General features: G+C 30.8%; 1 protein-coding gene across 2 annotated transcripts; it reads right to left on the reverse strand.

The window, feature by feature from the left end:
- Nucleotides 1-2,598: 2,598 nt before the first annotated feature.
- On the reverse strand, nucleotides 2,599-21,461 carry LOC118195541 (dehydrogenase/reductase SDR family member 11-like). Of its 2 annotated transcripts, none has more exons than XM_085822634.1 (6): nucleotides 21,314-21,461; nucleotides 20,944-21,132; nucleotides 17,472-17,625; nucleotides 12,853-12,947; nucleotides 9,085-9,211; nucleotides 2,599-2,929 (listed from the first exon to the last, which is right to left on the reverse strand). In XM_085822634.1, the coding sequence occupies exons 2-6, from the start codon at nucleotides 21,129-21,131 to the stop codon at nucleotides 2,732-2,734; spliced, it is 762 nt and encodes a 253-aa protein (XP_085678760.1). In that variant the 5' UTR covers nucleotide 21,132; nucleotides 21,314-21,461; the 3' UTR covers nucleotides 2,599-2,731. The 2 variants fall into 2 exon arrangements, with proteins under 2 accessions (XP_085678760.1, XP_035222758.2); XM_035366867.2 differs by having other exon boundaries at nucleotides 21,309-21,461.
- Between the last annotated feature and the right edge of the window lie 1,208 nt (nucleotides 21,462-22,669).

A 22,669-nucleotide genomic window follows, 5' to 3' on the forward strand; every position in this document is an offset into this window, starting at 1 on the left:
ACAAGATATTGGAGATCACGTTTCTGAAATCTGGAAGGAATAGAAAATATGAAATATAAACTTCCTATGAGAAAGACATCTATTAATGACATAAATCAGGATAATCATAGTTTACATATTACAATCTCTTCATTTAAAATTCTATGCGGAATGCAACCAGTCATACTGCACTTTGCCTTAGAGCATTAGAGAATGTATAATGTAATTTCAGGATAAAAATCGAATGAAAATGAATTCTAACGAAAACAGAAAAAATGTAAAATCCACGAATGAGCTAAGTTGGGACTTAACTATAGTTTAATAACGTAATGAGGTATTTGCAATGTATGATAGTTGGTATATTGTTTCCTTTGGGCTTTAAGTAAAGTTTGCAGTTCAATGATAGCGATGTTCTGATGTTCTCCGAAATTTTTAGAGTGAAATATATTTTTTTACGTCAGTCAGAAAAGCTTTACGTAAAATCCTATAATATATAGATCATGAAATAAATAATTTTGCAGCATATGCATCTAATTCTTGAAATGTATGGTCTATTCTCTTCCACTTGCTCTCAGAATAAGAGAGGGGAAAAAAAAAAGTCGTAGTTTATTATGTTGCGAATAATTATCCTAAAAACCTCATTGTTTACGGATAAATGCAGCACTTCATTATTTATAGAACTAGGGAATTATTGAAAAACACTTCATTATTAATAAATTCTCATAAAATTTGATTATTAATATCATATATTATAACCTAGTTTTAGCCTCCTACCACTCAGCTTCAACCGGCATACATACATCAAAGTTATGAAAAACATTTTGTTATGCAGCCATGTTTCAATATACTCAATTCAGAAGAAGGAGGAACTTCCTGAGACTTTTCAGATAATGCTACCATGAAAGAAAAACTTTTGAAGAGACTAATGCTGTTAGGTCCGCTAGTAATAAAGGTCCACTAACCTAGAATTGTGAACAAAATTGTTGGTCACTTATAGCACCCCTAACATTGTACCAATCAAGAAAAAATGTGTTTCTAAAGAATTGTTTCCATTTAATCTTAATGATGATTGCAGATACATACACACATATATATATTTGAATTCAACAAATATTCTCTATTCGGATTTAAGAGTAGAAAACCAAAGTAATTAAGAAACTCTTGCCTACTGGAAACTTCCTCAACACAAATTATGCATGTAAACCTAAAATAAACGATATACAACTATCAAAATATAAAAATATTAATAAAAAATAAAAAGGCTAGTAAATAGCAAGTGTTAATTTAACTTACCTAGATCTACATAATTGAATTTCTGAGTTGTATTATTTTGCTTTACTAGTTGAGTTGAGTAGTTAGTTACTACTAACTGTAAAAATAGAGGGCTCTAATACCATGTAAAAATTGAGTGTAAAGCTACTACCTGTGACAGCTATTGTAAAAACTATGTTGGAAAATTTTTAAAGAAGTAAAATGCTTGTTTTGTGTGCAAAAATGTTGCTAACTTTTAGTCATTATTAAAAAGTGTAAAAGTAAACTGCTACTGTTTGTGAAAACAGATGTTGCAAACTACTTTTTTTTCTTAATGGTTTTGAAAAAAAAAATTAAGTAAAAATTTTAATAATAATTTTATTGAATTAATTTAAATTGAATTAGAATTTGAATAGAAAATTTCGAATTGAAATAGAGAATTATTGTAAGAAATTTTTTTTGTACTAGACTGCATTACTTAAAACTGAAGTTACAAGTTAAATTAAAACTTTAACTAAATACTGGCCAAAGGTATGGGAATTCGAAAAATTCGATAAAAATCTTCACTCGATTCGGGCTATAATAGAGTCTTTTGAAAAGAGTTGGCCCTTCATTAGTAAAAGGAAAGAATCCAGTATTCATAAAACATACATTTTTACAAAATATTTAGACGTAATCCCTTAACTCTTTAAAATCTTCCATTACCCACCAGTTAAGGTTTAAGGTAATATCATATCATAAAGCGTTACAAAATTAAAAAGAAAAATTAATGCCTGCCTTTTTAATACAGAATTTAATAAAATGTTTTCGAACCTGGTTATTAACTTGAACATTAATTAGTTTTATTATTTCTTCCTTTAACTCGTCTATTTCAGTACATATATTTTTAAATCAACTTTACTTTTTTCTTGTGAAACATATATATATATATATATAATAAACATGTATATAAATGTGAAATTTTAATGCATGTATATAAATTAAAATTTTAATTTAGTCATGATGGCAGAGTGGCAGGACAGGAAGATGACGCCAACACAAAATTAATTAAGTCCTAATCTTTATTTTCACGCATATAAAATAATCTTAGTAGATATTTACCCAATCATAATGAATTACAGTACACCGAATTTAAAAAATAAGACGTGGGCAGTTTAGATGGGGAAGCAAAGCAGCGTGGATGTTGGCATGGCAGAAGCTAGGAAAAGGAATGACATAATTAACTTGCAGTATTTATATCAAAGAAAATGCAATTGTAGAGAAAAGCTATAACTCTCTTTAAAAATGTGATACTTTAAGGCATAAATGAAGTCATGAAAAAGACGTTAACAAGACTAATTTTGGCAGATCACCAACTAAACAACTAGATTTTACTTGTAAAAATTTATTACAAAATTAAATACAAGATTTAATAATTCAACATCCATTTCAAAATACATGGACTTCAATCTTGAAATTTTACATTTAATAAATATTTCATCAAATTAAACACATCTTGCAATTAAGATTCCTGCTCAACAGGTCTAATGAGAATATCATTCACATCAACATGTGGAGGTGATTGCAAAATGTATACAACTGAATCAGCAATATCTTTGGCCTGCAGACATTTCATACTTTGGTACAAAGCTTCAGTTTTTTTCTTGTCTTCATTCATTCGAAAGAAAAATTCTGTCTCCACTACACCAGGGCTGATACTCTATACAAAATGAAAAAAGTATTATTATTGTACATATTAAAACATAGAATAATTCGAGAACTTCTGTATATGACATCACATTTTTACAAAAAAAAAAAAAAAAAAGTTTCATGCTCTTAATTAGTGCATGACAAACAACTGAATACAAGCTACCAAACCGACAGATTTTAGATGTCCCTATTTTGTAAAGGCTTTACAATCACAAACATCCATGTCTTGTCTAGGCTTTGAATATCATGTGTAAGCAGCATCTGCCAACCATCATACTTTCAACACAGCAACTGTATAAAAGAAGTTAGAACTTAAAACAATAATGTATGTAAATTTGTGATAGTTTGTAGAATGCAGGGAAAAAAAAAAAAAAAAAAAAAAAAAAAAAAAAAAAAAAAAAACCATTGGCAGCACAGTGAAAGTACACTGGTTATCATTAATTATGGAAAAATCATAAAAATGGCACTCAAAAAGTTACATATAGAATTTAATGAAACTGTCCCACAATATACAATACGTATAAAATAACAAGAAAAGAAATTACCAGGCAATAACGGTTTTACAGAAATTAGCATGTGTATAAAATGAACAAATTGTATGTGTCTGTTTGGTATAGGAAAATTACCTTCAATATGGAGCATAATCTCCCTAGAAAGAATACAGCACATATAGCAATGTAAGATATTGTCAATTATGCAGTCTACCAGTTCCATAGGAAATGAGAGCCAATGATCTTACAAGCAGTTGCAAGTGTGGCAAGGGTCTGAAGAGGAGGACAGAACAACTATATATCTTCCTAAAACATCTCAAACATGCTTAATAGGATTTAGTCCAGGTGATTGACCCAGCCACTCCATGCATTAAACTGTTTGCTTATGAATAATCATCCATGATGTGAGTCTTGTGAAGCCTAGCGTTGTCATCCTGCAGCAGGAAATCATCACCTATTGCCCCCAGCACAAGGGTACACATAAGCAACTAGAATGTCATCTCTATAGCCCTCAGCATTCATGGTTCAGTGTGGAAAGACATAGAGGTCTAAGCATCCAGCCGAAAAGATACTACCCTAGACACAGAGACATGCCTCCTCTGTATGCATCTCTTTCATGGATGTTTGATGGATGATAACAGGTTCCATGTTCTCTAAAAATAAAATAATACCTAATTTTGCTTTGGAGGTTAAACCTAGATTCATCCATAAAGAGCACAGCCATCTTGATTATCCATCAAGTGGACATGTTGGTGTGCACACCTCAAACATTCCCATCTATGATGTGATGTGAGCAACACACAAATGGCTGGTCATCTTGCATACAGATTTCCTTTGTGAAGCCTTCTATGTACAGCTGACATTAACATCAACCTTCTGGTAGTTATAGTAATGGAGGATCTGAGTTCAGGCGGAGTTGTGGTTACATTCCTTTGTTACAACAAATATCAGTCATTTGACGCTCGGTGTAGGCTGTCCTTGGCTGAGATTTCTGGATGCTGAATCCGAGTTTAGAAATTGTTGCCATGTCTATGAGCCACAGAAGAATTCACCTATAGCTATTTGGCCACTTCTGTCTGGCTATGTTCTGCTTCTAGTCTCTCCAATAGCTCTCAATCGCAGTTTTTCGGGCAAATGATGCCTCAAGCTCATTGTTATGAATTGGCTGTCCCAGATTTCTTAACTCAGTATCACAGAGGAATATGCAGGCTTCCTCTGGAACATGCAATTTTATGCTCCTTGCAGATGACATATTCCGATTGCAGAACCATTAATTTGCATACTGCAGAACAAATTCACTTTAAATTTTAGAGGAGTTCACTCAGCAACTCTTATTTGACAACATACTGACATTTTATATCAATTTGCGTATTTTTTAACCAGTTATCACTATTTTTGTGATTTTTTTCCTTAATTTTTGGAAACCAGTGTAAAAAGATACAAATTAATAAAAATCAGAGTGATGAAGCTTCTCCAGATAAATTCTTTAGAGAAGACCTACATCAGTTATATATGAATTTGAACGAAGAATTTAATTTATATCAAATAGATAGACAACTGACAGTTTCACTTAAATTTTTTAACGTAAATGAGCAGATAATTGATTTACAATGGAAAAATAAATCCTCGAAGGCACAACTTAATGACTGAGAAAAAACAATAACGAATTTGGGGAGAAAAAAAAAACTTTTTTAGTTGGAACACTATTACATATATTTGTTCACATGTGACCTTTTATGCATGTGTTTCTAGAAAAAATTTAAATGCTCTTAACTCATAGTGCACCCCATCCTCTGTAGAGGAAACCACAAGGGAGAAAGATATCAGGAGAGGAAAAGGAGAGATAAGAGGAGAAGAAAAGAAAAAGAGAAAAGATCATTGCGGCTTCAAGATTGTAAGGTCCGTCTACCAAAAGGTAATCCCCTGAAGGGTTTTCACCTGCTATGCTTTAGCTGAGAATATTGGAATTGCCTTCACACCTAAAGTTACCCTACCAGAAGCTATGCTCTCAACTTACTTCGCCCACCATGCCCAGTGACACCCCCTGCGACACTGAGGCAGCTTAGCAGCAGTTGGCAAGCAAATCAGTAAGATGAAAATTACGGAGACAAATTCACTTTAAATTTTAGGGGAACTCACTTAATGGCTTGAGGAGAAAAATTATTTGAATATTTAAAACGTTTTCAGAGTCCAGTGTTAAAAAGTTGAGGGAAAATACATGACTAAATATGGTATACAACATAAAGAAAACATTCCAATCTAAGAAATCAGGCATACTGGTATAAATCAAGTCATTTCTTATCAGCAAGGCAGGCAACAAATCTTGAATACAAAAGCAGGGAAACTGTAGATTTAGCTCCTTGATGGATACAAACACAGTAAGAAATAAATAGATCATTTTCATTCTCTCTCTTCTGTAACTCTTAATACAGATTGGCAAAGTGAATAAGTTCTTTTTTATGAATCATTGCTCACTAACAATAACCTTGATGAAAAAAATCATGACTGGGGAGTGAATCAAGAATGGAGTGAAGAGTAGAAAGAATTAAATGAGAAGTAGGATAAAAAAAAAAAAACTATTAGTGAAGATGGAACAAACCATATTTCAATGCTGGCTCAATGCAGCATAAGTCATTTTCTAAAGGTTTAGCATCATATTCCCATTTTATATCTCTATTATATTTCAAAATACAGCCTCTTCTTGCACTCTATAATTAGAGTTTCTATAGGACTGTTGCTAATAATTTTAGAACCAGGATGTAATCCATATACTTTGGATATTTCTCACCGCCTAGAATTGGCTGGTTAAACAAACTTTAGCGTTTAAAGTTGTATAAGTGTTTATTAGTTACAAAGAAGCCTGTTACACATTTTGACATAAAATTCAGTATGCATTAGCAAATTTCTGTATAATGGAAAGGGGGACATTTATGCATGGTTTTTTAAACACTGTAATGTTTACCATATTTAGAAACTAACAAAATTCAAGGCACATTTTTTTTGTTCAAAAATATATAGAAGAATTCAGATAATTTATAACTCTTATAGTAAATTAAAAAAAAAAAAAAAAAAAAAAAAAGCTTTTAGAAAATACAGCATAATAAATTTTGGCTCTACTCTTATATGCGCCCTAAGGTCACCAAATGTGGCGATATGTGTTCTGCACTGGTTTTTGGTGCGATTCCGTGCTGTGGGATGGTTTGGTGGACGATGTTTATGGAAATCCTTTTGACGTTGAAACTTAACTCTTTTGCTGCAGTGTCGTGCATGTTTTGAAATGTCCTATGTTGCAATGATAGAAGTGGTGAGAAGGTTTCAGTCGCGTATTTTAGATTGTGTCGAAAGTATATTTAGTATTAAAAGGTACGATGTTGAAATTGTTAGTCTTTTGTTCACTGGTATGCTTATGAGGATCGAAGTATATTTTTGGAATTTCTGTGGTTCTTTTAAAACGGAGTGTGAAATGCGGAGCTGCTATGAGAACTCGGACAAAGAAAGGCGTTTCTGATAGTTCTTGTGTGGATTTGCAGTCAAATGCTTGCTGGTAAAGTATATGGCTATCAGCGGAGTTTAAGATTTGGATCATGGTTTTCGTGTAGTAAGTTAACTTTGGAGGAACTTTTTATCGTTATTTGCGAAATCTGGAATCTCAGAAAGACGTGTGATATAGCAAAATCGTGGCACCTTTTTTGAATTGTTTGTAATTTAGTTTAGTTTATTTGGTTGATTTGTGCGCAATGCCTAGATTGTGCAATTCGTAGATGTTTTTTTAAGTTTAAACAGAATGCTGTGTACATGGTATTCTTTGAAATTTATTGCTGTTATGTTAATTTTTTGGAGCGAAGGGTGCGTAGTTCGTAGATTCCTTCGCTGCCTAGAATGTGCAATTCGTAGATGTTTTTTGAAGTTAAAATATATCGCTGTGTACATTGATTCTTGTCAAATATTTTTGGTTAGAAACTTTAAATTTTTGCTATCTAAATTTTTTGTTTTTGTTTTGGACTTTTAGTTTAAATAGTGTGTTCAAAACATGGTTTTTGCATGTGCGAAAACCATGTTTTGAACACACTATTTTCTCTCATTTTACAACATAAAAATTACTCTAAAAGTAATTTTGCAGAGAGATATACTTTTTTTTTAATATAGGATACTTTGACCTTTTTATTGTCTCTAAGAAAGTGTTCCTGAAAAAATTCTGCATCATTTATCTTCCCCTCTCTTTTCTCACTAGAGTTTTTCCCTGCACTGATACTTTTTGGAGTATATAAGTATCAAAAATACAATTCTATTAGATATATCTGTATTAAATAATTCTTAAGTCCTGATATGGTTTTTGCATGTACGAAAACCGCATTTTTGGATACTTTTAGGCTTAAAGTTCGAAATGTAGACAAAAAATTTAGATAGTAATATGGCACCATGGAGTTTCTCACCAAAAATGTTTGCTGAGAAATTTGGCAACTTGAGGGTGCATATAAGAGTAGTTCCTAAATTTTTAATGGTATTTTTCTTCTATAAATATGCAATTACAATTTCTAACATATTTAGATTTAAAAAAAAAAAAAAAAGAGTTTTGAAGCCTTTTTTCATACATGTTAGTTAACAAATATTTCACTTTAATCATTACTTTATGTCATATTCTGTAAAATTTATGTCTATATTCTGTGTGCTTCTAAAATTAATTCCAAGTTTATATAGTTAGCATGTATAAAAAATTTATGTCTGCAGCTTTTCAGTCAGGAATTTCGCTTTAATGCACTTCACAGGAGGTTTGCTTACATTCTGCACAATGATGAAGTGTTTACATTGGTGACAAACAGCAATAGTTTAAAAAAAATACATTTTCAGACATTCAACTGATGTTAAAATCAAAAATATGGCAACAAGAGAATAAAAACGAACAAAATTTCTTTTAAAAAATTTAAAATTTCAATTCTAGTATTATTAATCCAATTCCACATGTGTGAAAATTAAAGGTACATTAAGCATAAGGATACAATTTAGGGAAAAACTAGACAGCAGGGAATTTTGTAAATAGTGCATTTATTTAGTAAACTGTTTTTCTCTCATTTTACAACATAAAAATTACTCTAAAGTAATTTTGCAGAGAGATATACTTTTTTTTTAAATATAGGATACTTTGACCTTTTTATTGTCTCTAAAAAAGTGTTCCTGAAAAAATTCTGCATCATTTATCTTCCCCCCTCCTTTTCTCACTAGAGTTTTTCCTTGCACTGATACTTTTTGGAGTATATAAGTATCAAAAATACAATTCTATTAGATATATCTGTATTAAATAATTCTTAAGTCCTGATATGGTTATTATTCATATGCAAATAATCCAAATTTAATGGAAAAATCAGGAAATGGGGGAATAAACAAAACTTGCCCATAATCTGCAAAAAATACTGACACATGACCTATAATCAACAGTGTTTTCTAATCAAGTCATTGGATCAATAAGCATGCCCAAGCCAGTCATTAGATTATCTTTAATTAAGTCACTGGGTCAATAAAGCAGTACTGAATTAAATCTGCACAACTCTTACTCCCAATATGAATGGATTTTGAAAATTCTATTGTATATGAATTATCAAAATTAATAAAACTACATGACCACACAGTAAATATTCAGCTTGTTTAGTCTTACATAAAATGAGTAAATTCATCTTACTGCAACACGAATGTGAGTTCCTGCCCCTGTCAACTCTCTTCTTAAACCTTCTGTAAGAGCACGAACCATGAACTTAGTTCCTGCATAGAAAGCTGCTCTGGATGATGCAAGTCGATAACCAGACATACTACATTGGAAGAGGGAAATTCACATAGTTAAAACATTTGAGGAGATGGTACAAAAAAAATTTAGAATACTTATATAGGAAAATTAATTATATTAAGATACGATTTCATGGTGTGTTTGTCCATGTGTTGTTTGAAAATAGCTTACAGAATTTTAAAAATTCAAGAAAACTTCTTGAACATTTCTTAAATAAGTTAAACAGCTTCCAAAATTATCTTAAAACTTAATACCTTTGTATCCATTTTCTTGCCTGTTTTATATACAAATTAACTGGAAGTTACAGTATGCCAAAAACCATGAATAATCAAATTTGCTAATATTTATAGTATTAAAAGGTGTATGAACTTGAAACACAGCATAATGAACACAAAGGAACAATTACTTAAACTCCAATTAATTAAATTTTAGGACAAATTTTAACATTCAGATTCTAGTGTATGCAGAAAACATTTCATCACCATAATTAAACTGATATTTCAACTTCAAGGCAAACAAAAGAACTATAATAACCATGAAAATGTCTTAATTAATTTTTCTACATAAACACAGATTAATATTATTTAATACTAATAAATAAATTTAGAATATGTACTATCCTGTTATTCAAATAAGATTTTTAAGGAGCTCTGTGATATATCAGAAATTCATTAGAAATAATAAAAAAAAAAAATTCATTAAATTTTACTTATACAACTATTATTTTAAAATACTTAAAATTTTAAATACTTTTAAGGAGTTAATTTTTGAGATATGCATAAACAGTAAGCGGCAGAAAAAAATAATGGCTAGATTTGAGAATATGAACTAGTTCAGCCCAGCAGATGATTATACGCCAACTGCAAGTAGTTTAGCATAGAGTAAATTTTAGGCAAGAGAAAAAAACTGAGTTGATGCAAGAACATTATTGTGCTATGATTTTAAAGAGGGATTAAATCAAGAAGAATGCATTCAATGCCTACAGTTAACATTTGGAAATGAAGGTCCATCTTCTGCTGCTGTATTCAGATGGATTGCAGAATTTTACAGAGGTCACAACTATCTCCAAGACGAATACACAGGCAGGCAGCATTCCTGGATAATGTGTCAGCCATACAGAAAATGTTAATCAATAACAATCACTGCACCTGCCAAATGATACACAAGGAACTTAAGATTGGATTCATTGCTATGTTAGAATCAGTAAAGAAGCCCTTAAATTATTTAAAGATGGTGGCCACCACATTATTTCTAAAACTGAAACCAATGATGAAACATGCATATAATTTTTTTGACATTTCAATACATTAAGAAAATAAAGTATGGGTCTTTGAAGATGATTCCATGCCCACAAAGGCAAAAAGACAACGTGCCATGAAAAAAGTAATGTACAGGTATACCACTTTCCTCAGAAGTACAGGACTGGTCAAAGCCATCAAGAAGGAAGGACAGAAGACAGCCACAGCTAACTGATACACCACTAAATATATTCCAGAAATTCTTCAAGAGTAAAAGTGAGGACTCGTACTTCACCACCACAAGTCATCTTCTCATTCAGCAAGATTGACATATGAGTTTCTTGAACAAAAGCGTATCAAAGTAAAAGAACATCCACCCTTTTTACTCGATTTGGCTATGTGTGACTTTTGGATATTTTTTAATCTAAAAAAGAACTTATGTGGACATCATTTTCATTCAAAAGATGAGACTGATGATGCTATAAATGTACTTTTTTCATTGATTCCAAGAAATGAATGGCTTAAAGCATTTAATCTGTGGAAAATTTGCCTACAGAAGTGCACTGATGCTGGAAGAAGCTATTTTGAACACTCCTAAAATTCCATAAGTATAACTTGTAAAACCTATGTGTATCTCAATTTCATGGTTACCCTCTTATAACAATTAAAATAAAACTTCGGCTTGGCAGGAATTTCCCATTATACAGAAACAAAAGATGCACAAAATATTTTAAATACCCACTGTAGCATATCTGAAACTAAAAATGTTTTGATTTACTTATTCAAATGTGTACAAAATTGAAGCTGTTTTAACATTAAATAAAAAATTTTATTTCTAGAAAGTAAATCCCTTATACATTGAATGTGCCTGTCTTGTAAACACATGACTTCTAAACCTATAGTGACTAGATACTTCCTCATAAATACTGCTTTAAGGTTTATCTTCTTCCATAAGTTGGGTGAAAGCGAAACTTGGCGAGATTTTTTCGAGGCACGATTTTGATTTGGTTGTGGTTTCCGGCTGTATATTTTCTAGTGGCAAACAGAGTTTTATTTAAGAGATTGTAATGAGTGAAAGTTTAATGTAGCCAGAAGATTTAAAAAAAAAAAAATTAATTTTGAAATATTGTGTTTATTTTTAAAAGTTTTATTGTTTAATATTTGCAGAAGGTTAAGCTGTTGCTGATAGGAGAATGTGGGATTTCAGAAGATGTGTAGTTTATAATTTATGAATATTTTCATTTAATTTTATTTAGCTAATATTTTTTGGGTAAATTGATTATTTTTGTTTTGTTTTGTTTTTTTTGCACGTGGCAACCGAAAGATGTGGAATGTTTAAAGTGTTAAGCAAAAGTGGTCCAGTGTGTTGATTTCCATGATGAAAGTAACTTGTATATTTTGGGAGTTTCTGATGCATCCATTGTTGGTGAATTTGGATATATTTATTTGGTTGACGATTTTTGAGTCCGAGGAATGTATTATACAATTTATTTCAGAAGTTGGTTTAATTTCTTCAATTGAAACTGATGTGAAATGTCCAAAATGTTCAGTGAAGATGGTTGTTAATAAGGATTCAAGTAAAAAACTTGATTGGCGATGGGTTTGTAAGAATAAGAGTACCACTTTCAGATGTAGTAGCATAGTGAACTCATTAAGGACACCTTCTTCTATGGATACCTTTATGTAGTTATTTTGTAGACATGAAATTTTTTTATGCGAGTTAAGAGACATTTGGTATGCATTATTTTTGGAGCAATATATTTTTTGCATTTTTTGAAATTTTCAGTTTTATGTTTGTGACTTGAATTTTAAGTAGCCTATTTTAAATTTATATTTTAGTTTGTAGTAATTTATGCATGTGTTGTATTTAGTGTCATTTTCGTTTGGCGATGTTACATTTTACATCGGCGTTTCTTTTTGCAACATGCAACTGCAAAATGAAACAGCAATGTGAAGTTTGACACCACAAACAAAAAGAGTTTGGGACCAACTTTCCCCGCTTATGGAAGATTAGCCATTTTTACAAATATTGATGATAAAGAATATAAGAGATAAAAGTACTTCTTTGTTAAACTTAAAGTGAAATTTAAACAGCTTGTAGAAAATTTTTAGTTCTTATACCTAAGAAATAAAGTTTTCAAGAATCTTAGTACTATTTACTACACAAGCATTTACTAATATTTATATATCAGTTACTTTGCCCATACATGATACGAACTACTGATCAAAATAAAAAAACTTCACGATATCACCTTAAAAAAATAATTAGTTGCATGAAATTAATTATCAAATACTTGTATAATGAACTAAAAAAGAATTGCTTAATACATGAAACACATAATAACACAGAAGTGCATGCATTTTTTCAATTCATAATCTTATTGCCAAAAATAAAAACTAATAGATGACTTCATCAATAAAACTTTACCTGCTAATATTAATTATTTGACCATCATCAATATTTTTTTCTCTCATTAATTTTACTGATTCTCTGTTGCAGATGCAAAGAGCTAACACATTAACCTATATAATAAATTTAAGAGAAGTTTTTAAAAATTTCAGCACAATAAATTTGCAAAAATAAATATATAATTACAAATGAATAAACAATAGATGAATGAAATTGTATTTTCAGTTATAACTTCCTCTCTAAAAATGATTAATGTTTTAAAACAAAGTTATTTGGCAGTTTAAGAAAAACTTTTTCCAAAAAAAAAAAGAATATAAAAACAATTTAAAAAAAGCATATAACATACACAAGACAATGTTAACATAATGCATTAACTCCCCAAAATTAAAAATAATAATAATAAACAAAACACAGACCAAATTCAATAGCAATGTGAAAAGAAATTTACAAGTGGTATGAAATTATTGTAAGTGAAATTGCAATTCTCATTGAATGTAAATTAACAAAGCAATTTCACCAAAAATGAGGCACAATAAAGTATTGGTAATACTATTTAGTAGACAGGGATCACCTCTTATAACAATATAGGATCAGCAACAGTGTTCCTATTGTTAATATAGTAGAAATTGAAGAGCAGATAAGTGATAAAGTGAACATAAGCTCTCTATTAGCAGTAACTAGCCTTTTGAGAATATTAATATCATATTTATTCATATATCACCCTCCTTTTTTAATCAATTTTATATCATGAAAGCAAAACAGAAGAATTATGCAGTACATACCTCTATTGAGGAGAAGGCTTAAATGAAAATCACAATACTTTAAAAAGACACAGGAACAAATGTACTATTGTAACTGCATTTGGTGTTTCAAAGAAGTCAGTTAAAGTTATTTATTTCAACAATATTCTTTTTACTTACAATGAATGTGCTTTCTTATTCGAGCATACATTTTATGTTAATATACATCAGAAATTTTTAAATCATGTACTGAAAAAGAAGAAAAATATGCCTGAGAGAGAAAAAATGCCAGTAAATACAATAATGTCCAAAACTTAATCAAGTTTTCTTAGTTTGGCTGTAACTCTGCAAAATATCAACTGGGAGACATGAAATTCATACTACAGAGACAATGTTTAAAGGATGAGGAAAGTAGACGAATAGAGTACAAAAAGAACAGAAAAAGGCTTTATTGACAGAATGACATTACACACACACACACACAAAAAAAAAAAAAAAAAAAAAAAAAAAAAAAAAATCTGGTCAAGAGGAGAGCCTTAATAAGGGATATGATCTCCCTTAATTGCAATAGCTGCATTGCACAATCTGTTCATACTCAACACCTGATTATCTGACATTTCTTGGAGTAAGAGTTCCCATTCTTTAAGAAGCATCTGTTTCAGTTGTCTGGTGTTTTCCAGAGAGTAAGATTGTGCTGCCAAGCTTCTTCCTTAAGTATCCCACACATGTTCAGTGGGATTTAAAATCAGGAAAGCAAGCTGGCCAATCCATTCTGTGGATATCTTCGAAATCCAGGAGCTTCTCAACAGCAGGAGTCCTGTGTACCTGTGCATTGTCATCCATAAAAACAAAGCTGGGCTAAATGGCACCCCAGGAAACATGCATGGGAGAGGGGGTAACTTAATAAACAGTGATGACTGCTAGTAAGTGAACTTCTATTAAAAATGTGGAGATCTATCCATCCATTTAGCATGCCTCCTTAGATAAGCAAACCAGAACCATTCCAATGGTGTCTGATGTCAGTAGAATTAAAGCATGTCCCTACCTTTTTCCATATCAATTCGCACAGAGAATCATTTGTCTGACTAAAACAATTCTCAACGGTAAAGAGGATGCGACTCCATTGGCAGGGTGTCTGGTTTTGTATTCGCCACACCACTGTAAATCGTGCCACTGATGGGCTCCAGTTAATAGTATGCAGCATTCAAGATGTTAGGCAAATAGGCTCCCTTATGAAGTTGTCAGGCAACAGTAAATTGAGACATCTGAAGTCTGGTTGCTGTGCGCAACTCTTGAGAAGTATTCCCCACTCTCTGCTTTGAATCTTTTCTGCATATAAATGTTTCCTGGTGTTTTGTTGTAGTCATATTACACGTACAATTTCAATTTTACTTGCAGAAGAATGCCTGGAAAGCCACTTTCTTTTCTTAAGTTGCTTTGCACCATACACACTGATTTCTCATGTTTTGTGTGCCCTGACATCACAGTGCTGATATTTGCATTTGCATTACCTTTTTACTGAGAAAAAGTCTGTTTCAACAAATTCATGGATGTATGCTGAAAAATAAATTTGTCACTAAACTTTGGTCCACTAGTAACTTAAAACATCCATACAGCATCTAAACACACTAAATTCCATTTAAATCAAAAACTGAGTTTTTTGAAGTCGTGATGACTGAAGTATATTTTTCTGTTCAAATAGAAAATTTCCTTAGCCCTTTCAAAGAAAATTGCCATTAGTAAAATGCTTTTGAAGCTTAATTACTTCAAATTAAAATATGATTATTCTGTGAATAATTTGAATTCCGAGATCATTTTAATACAAAGAGTTCATTTCAACAACAGAAAAGTACTTTCCAAATTACATTTCAACAATATTTAAAACTATGCATCCTTTATAATGCAAAATGAAAAAAAACATAAATGTTGTGAAAATAGAAATATTGAATAAAATTGTGATTTATGAAGCATAACAAAAAAAGAAATCTGCCACAAACTATTTTTAAGATATGAACACTGACATCTATTTGTAATGAATGATATCTGATTTGCATATGTATTAGTTTTTATAAGAATTGTTTCACAGTGTGGATTACAAAACTGTTTCCCCACATTTTAGTAAAGTGCAGGTTTGAAGACATGTTAATTTACCTGTTTGCTGAAGCTGCGACCTTTTAATTTATAATTATAGGATTCCTTGTACTTTCCCTTTTGATTTAAATGTAATTAAGCTTACAAACCTCTTGAATCAATCCAGATTAATAAAATTAAGCTTAATGAATATGATACAGCTAGACATTAATACAATATGTCAACTATGTTTACAGTGGTTAAACCTCTTTTCTGATAGGTAATTTGTATTCATACTTTAATATGAGATAGAGAACATGAAATGATGCTCTCACTCAAATATTTTGATTAATTTTTGTACATATTTTTAAGGATTCATTAAGTAAGTACACAGAGTCAAATTTGTCAATGTATCCTCGAAAAATTTGAATTTTGATTTAATAGCAGAGCAGGATTTATTATTACTGACAGTACTAATACTAATTAATAAAACTGATAGTACTAATACAGGAAGAGAAAATAATTTTTGATGGGCTCAGAATTGTGTTTGTATTTTTATGTGTGTCAATTAAGGAAAATATACTTAGCATTTCAAAAATGATCTTGTTAACACCACTAGTAAGTTCTAAATTGCTTAAAAAAAGTCTAAAGGTAATAAAAACTGCTCTTTCTTTTTGGGCTACCTATTGAATAATGCAATTTTATTTTGAAACAAAGGTTTTATTATCAAATCAAAATGCACTATATACTGAATGTGAACTTGAGCTATAATTTTTTTTTCAACAGATGTATAATAAGTTTTTCTTTCATTCCGATATTAATTTAACTTTTAGTATCCATGACATGCTCTTGGATTATTACATTTTGATTTACGAATGATTTTAACTTTAGGCCACAGCATACTAATAGCAAAGATTTATAACTGAAAGTTTTCTAAAGGCAACACACATAGCTGTCTCAGGAAAAATGTGACAAAATTACATAGCAAGGTGATGAGAATAAACCAAAATCAAACATTGAAATATTTTAACATGCTGCTTCATGCAAGAGATAAGCACACAGTTGTTACTTCTCCAGTTTCAGTCTCGAGAACTCTGATTTTTAATGCTGATATCTGAGCTTTGGCTTTATGAAATGAATGAATTTACGAAATCCTTTGAAACTGTGAAATCAGTATTTCTTGATCTCTCTCTATTATCTCTCCATGGTAACACTTACTGAGAGTTGGGAACTTATGGGAATATGGAAAAGCAATTTCAAAATCCCATCACTTCTTGCTGGTCAAATAAAGGGGCATCTATGCTTTATACTTGGTATTGTTTTCTCTGTCTTCATATCATCAAACTAGAAACTCATCAGTTTCATCTTATGTAGCCTTAAGAAACGAACTGTGAATTGTGCACAAGCAGCCCTTGAACACTGTGAAGAAATTCATTATGCATATTCAGTTAAGGCTTCAACATTACTTAAAATGATGCCAGACGTCTTTAAACGAATCCATCATCAAATGATGCAAGGTGATTCACATTAATGTAAATAGTTAATGATTTGAGCACTTATTATGAAGCATACCATATAAAACACTGGTGACCTGCAACTACACACCATACAAGACACTGGTGACCTGCAATTACATTGTCATTCTCCTTCACTTGCTTGGCCAGAAGTGATGTTGCAAGACTCTGAAATTGCAGATATCCAGAGTGAAGTGGTGTGCACCAGAATCACCTTTCTCAAAAACTCAACATAATGCTCTAGCATTTATTCAGGATATACTTTGAAAGTACATGCATTCGTAAAATATGAAAAAGAACTATATATACATACATCTAGCATACTTCTCCATAAATGAGTCTCTCCATCCAAAAGGGAATGTTTAGTACTAAATCCTGCATTATTAATGCAAACATCTAAACGGCCATATTGCTCACGAATTTCTTGAAACATATCAAGAATCTCAGTTTCATTGGCAAGATCACATCTGCACATAACATAACAAACATAGGGAAATTATTTAATTGCAGTAATCAAATAATATTAAATTTTAACAGCAAACATAATAATGCCTGTCAAAATAAATTTCAATACAGAATCTGATTATTAAAATGCATTACAGAAGTTACATAGTATATATTACTCTTGTGTCAGCTCTCGCAATTTAAGCGTCTGTTAATTTATAGATCTACTATTAGAGAGACACTGTTAGCAGCACTCAATATTCAAAATTTGTTCGCATTGGAGCCAAATGTTTTAATGTCAGAACACATTTAGCAGTATTGAAACCCTTCAGAATATCAGCTAAGAGATCAAGAGGTGGGAAAAGTGATGTTATTAACCCTCTGAACCGTGCAGGATTTTAGATGTGTCATAAAGACCGGTATTTAAACAGCATTTGTTAATTGAGTTTATATTTTTACTTATTTTAGTCTGTATTTCCATAAAGTTGCATTCATCAAGACAATATTTATGTTATTAAAGAAAGCAAAATATCTTAAATTATTAAATATATGCCAAGTAGCAAAACTTCTGATAACCGGATAAAACCGGTCATAATGCTTAGAGGGTTAATAAAATGTGGAAATAAAAATTATTACCTCCACTTAAAAATATGAAGTTACTAAAAAGTCAGATAATATAAAACCTGAAAGGTATCACATGAATGCTATGGAAGATTAACTATGTAAGATTTAAAAAAAAAAAAAAAAAAAAAAAAACCAGGAGCAGATGCATATACCCTTATGACACTTCTTAGCTGATTTTTTTTATGAATCTTGTTTGATAATAAAAAAAAATTACATTGGTTGTCCTATAAAAATTGCAATTTAGAAACACTCTTAAATTTATAAATAACATAAGACTAAATAAGTTTTAGGTCCTAAATTAGCAAGGTCCTGTAATTGTCATTTCAAAAATTCCCACTAAATTGTCAACTAAACTTTTTTTTCATTCTCAGCAACCTTCCTTCACTAACAACAGCAATATTTTTTGGATTTAGAATCATACTACATATTTTACTGTTTGTTAGTTGATTGGGACATTATCATCACAATGAAAGACTTCCTGTTACATTCATTTATTAGCCCTTTGCCATATTTCTTTACAATATTTTCTTTCCATTAATTGGAAAAATTTCCTTTTTTGCTTGCAATAGCTGAAAACCCTCAAATTCATGGCTATCATCATAAAGTTTGCTATAAACTATTGGTGACTAAAGACATGTTGTTCTTCTAAATTTTATCTTGCTTCTATCACACACTGATGAAGTTAAGCCTGAATTATATAATTATTTATTATATTTACAAATTTCGCACACATGCTTATGACTTGTCCAAGTCCCAAATAAATAAATTTTCACATTAGCCCACAGACGGCGCTGGACATTTTATAGCCTGCAGGTCCAAAATTCTACTGCTAAGCATCTCCCTAAATTCTAAAACTTTGCTGCCCCCAAATTTTGCATCCCAGTGCCTTCATTAAATTTTAAAGATTTTGCTATCTCTTAATTTTGGTGCTCAGCTCTTCTCTAAACTTAAAAAAAGTTTGTCTCGCTTAAATTTTACTGTCTGGTGTAGCTGCACCAGCTCTGGCACAGGTCCTAAGTTTAATAAAAAATTGGTTATTCTCAATTCAAGCAGCTCTAAGTCATCTAGCCTATGAGTTATCACTTAGAAAATATATATATATATTTTTTAATAAGGAAAGAAATTTCTGGTAAATGTCTCCTCATCAACACATTCAATACTTTACAGCAGAGTTAGTTGAAGTCTGTAATCATTGGCAAGCGTAATGAAAACATAAAAGGTTACTATGCTCTTTGGTATTCAATTATTAATATTAAAAATATAACAGTAAAAAAAAAGAATTGTTTACACATTGTGGCACAAGTCCTTTTTCAAGTTGCAATGTGTTGATAGTTATGTAGGGATGAAAGCAGAAAAATAACAAATAATGATTCGCCAGAATGATATCAGTGTTTACGTGAAATTAAGAAAAAGGACCGTCTAAAAGATTTATGAAAAAATATCAAATTTGCAAATGTAAAGCAAAGATGAAAAAAATTTTTAATATTGCTGGTGATTTGGAGGTCTGGATTTTTAGATCATACTGAATATTGGATAGCCAGATTTTGGGACTTTGTACTGTATTTGAATGATATACATACAGGTATAAAAAAACAGTCTAAAATTTGCCTTTTGTATTGAACCTGGCAACATTATAATACAATTAAGTTCGAACATAAAAAAAAAATCCCAAATGTTTATTTTTAATCATGCTAAAGTATTTATATATATTAAATGCAAGAGCTGAGAGTTTCTTTTTTAATCATGTTAAAGCATTTATATATATTAAGTGCCAAACACAGCAGTTTAACCTCAGTTATGGTTCAGTGTAACATAACAACACACTCTAACATCTGCACTTTCGTTTATGTAACCTCAATAGGTTCTCGATAAACTTGACTTTGTTTTTATGAATAAGGATATAAATTAACTGTTACTACTGTAATTTTTGTTGCATTTTGAAAAACAAATGATTAAAATTTTGGACCTGCCTTTTACAGGACAACAAACAGTAGATCATTTTAAAAGTTATGGTATCCTACCGCCAAAAAACGCGTAGTAATAGACACAATATGGCTGACAAAGTAGACTGAAATAATCATTCACAGCCTTTTAAACAGAATATAACTGTAAAAGTGAAGGGCTTAATAAAATATGAGAAACCAAAGAAAGCTTTTTTATGAAGTGCAAAAATGAAGCAGGTCAGTTACTGTTTGTTTATTAAGTAAAGAGGCATCAGTTCCTTCTTAATTCCACAGGAACAATTAGCACAACTTTGACCAAATCTCTGTTAACTTTCATGATCAGTGGGATAATAAATAAGTAGTGAAATTGCAGTACAGTGATAAATGTAATGTTAATGGATAATTGAAAGAAAGTTTCTGATCAAATTTTTGAAACTACTTAAAATGAAAAACTTAACTTTTAAAACAAATACAAAACATTGATAAATCTGTTTGGCATTACATATTGCACAAAACACTGATGAGTTTTTATCTAAAGGTAAATATTCCAAACAGATGGTAGTAAAATTTATGAACTGCAATGCTGCAAGAACTCGTCAAAAGAATATCACTGATGCATAGTTTGGTAAATTTTAAAAACATCCGATTCCAGGTGAAGTTGTACAAAAATCCATTTAAGTAATAACAAAGGTTACATAACCTTCAGTTTTAGTGTGTAATTAGGTTACATGCGATATATAGCGGAATTTCAGAAATTAATTAGTTCAGACTTACTTTATAGGTAGGAGATGACCAGATGCTTTTTTGACACTTTCTTCGGCGGCAATTTCGCGAATTTTATCAACATTTCTAGCACATCCTACTACTTTCATTCCATACTGAACAAGCTCTCTACATATCTCGGCACCAATGCCACTGGACGCGCCAGTGACTAATACGACCCGACCACTCCATCGCTCCATTCTAGTAGAATATCAGAAATTCAGCAAGGTTATTTTATTTAACATAAATAAAGCAATTTCAGTAATGTCCTAGATGTTCAAGGTCATTAAAAATAATTCTTTGCTTCAATATTAAATTAACGTCTTTGTAACCACGAAAAGTAATAATAATTATAACATAAGAAAACATATACAAACCTTACTTTGCTAACGAAATTTCTACATTGGTGAAAACAGCAATTTAAATACTTCAACATTATTTACTCAGTTTGCTGCCAATCATTGATAAGAAATGATATGGAGTTCACGTGATATTTCAAGAAAGCATTTTTATTCGTCGACTGATAGCGGCCAATTGACTTAATACTTTCATCTTATTTTGTTTTACAGATGGTTTTCAATAGATGCACAGTAAGATAAAGACCTGCTTTCTGAAATTAATTCACTATATGTTCTTAGTAGACCTCAGTGCTGTTTACGCCAAATGTTATCGGGCCACAACGAGCTTGATTTAAAAAATCTTGAAATTTATACAATGTATTTTTACAAAGATATTTATGAAATGCAATTTATAGAATGCTACTAAAAGAAGAAGTATTTTTGGCTTCCGTAAAAATTCAAATTGAAGCATTCTGTGTAAACACTTGGCTATTGATGGATTTTGGTATTAACATAAAATTAAAATACCAACAATTACAAGAAAAATACAAGTATAATAGGCGATTAGTTTAATGAAATAATGGCCAAATAGTAAAATAATTTCCAATAAATGCTTTCAAATTAAAAATATATTTCTGCTATGTTCTTAGGCTTATGATGGTTATTCCTGTCATACACATGCATGTAGTGTATAAAGTATGTAAAGCACCTGTATGTAAAGCATTTATACTGTATGATTATCGTGTTGTAAGAATCAATAAAAGTACACAAGGAAATGAAAACAGATTATCTGCAAAGCACATAAACAAATATTGTAAAGAGAATAGGAAAGCATAAAAAATAAAAAGAAACTCAAAAATAAAATTAAATCAAAACAATAAATATTAACAGGAGCCAAATACCTATTTCCCCCCCCCCCCGTTAAATCATCAGTAAGTATATATCTGAAATTACATTTTATTCAGTTATGTGCTTTTTTTTCTATTAATATCCTTTGTTATATCACACTAATTAAGAAAACAGAAAAGGCGATAATGCTTTTTGAATAGGCAGAGACAAATAAAGGCAATCCAACGATGCAATTGCAGTATTCTTTCAGGGGTCATAAGTGAGGAGGGAAAAGCACATTCGTGAGGAGTTTGGAGCACTTAAATACAGAGATTTAGACTTAGGTGTAAATTTCTTATTTAAAGGGCCTCCGAGTTTCCGGTAAGTTAAGCTAAAAACATGGATTAATCTTAGGATAGAGATGTATAGTAGGTAAATACTGAGCTTAAGTGAGAGAACAATAGCAGAACTACTTAGCTTTGTCAGGACTTTAACTGATTTCACTTTAAACGTAATCAAAATCACTCCAGAATAATGGAAGCAAAAACGATTGCTAATCCAATATTCATCTG

Source organism: Stegodyphus dumicola, chromosome 8, assembly GCF_044657685.1.
Source record: "Stegodyphus dumicola isolate Sdum_Otavi_A_Nest chromosome 8, ASM4465768v1".
Taxonomy (NCBI): domain Eukaryota; kingdom Metazoa; phylum Arthropoda; class Arachnida; order Araneae; family Eresidae; genus Stegodyphus; species Stegodyphus dumicola.

What these genes read in the sequence shown, in the direction of transcription:
- LOC118195541 (XM_035366867.2), bottom strand. Translation starts at nt 21,367, where the DNA reads ATGTTGAAGTATTTAAATTGCTGTTTTCACCAATGTAGAAATTTCGTT. An exon ending in AATTTCGTTAGCAAAGTAAG is followed by an intron (nt 21,133 to 21,308) that starts GTTTGTATATGT and finishes ATATTCTACTAG; the next exon opens with AATGGAGCGATGGAGTGGTC. An exon ending in TATGGAGAAGTATGCTAGAT is followed by an intron (nt 12,948 to 17,471) that starts GTATGTATATAT and finishes TTTATTATATAG; the next exon opens with GTTAATGTGTTAGCTCTTTG.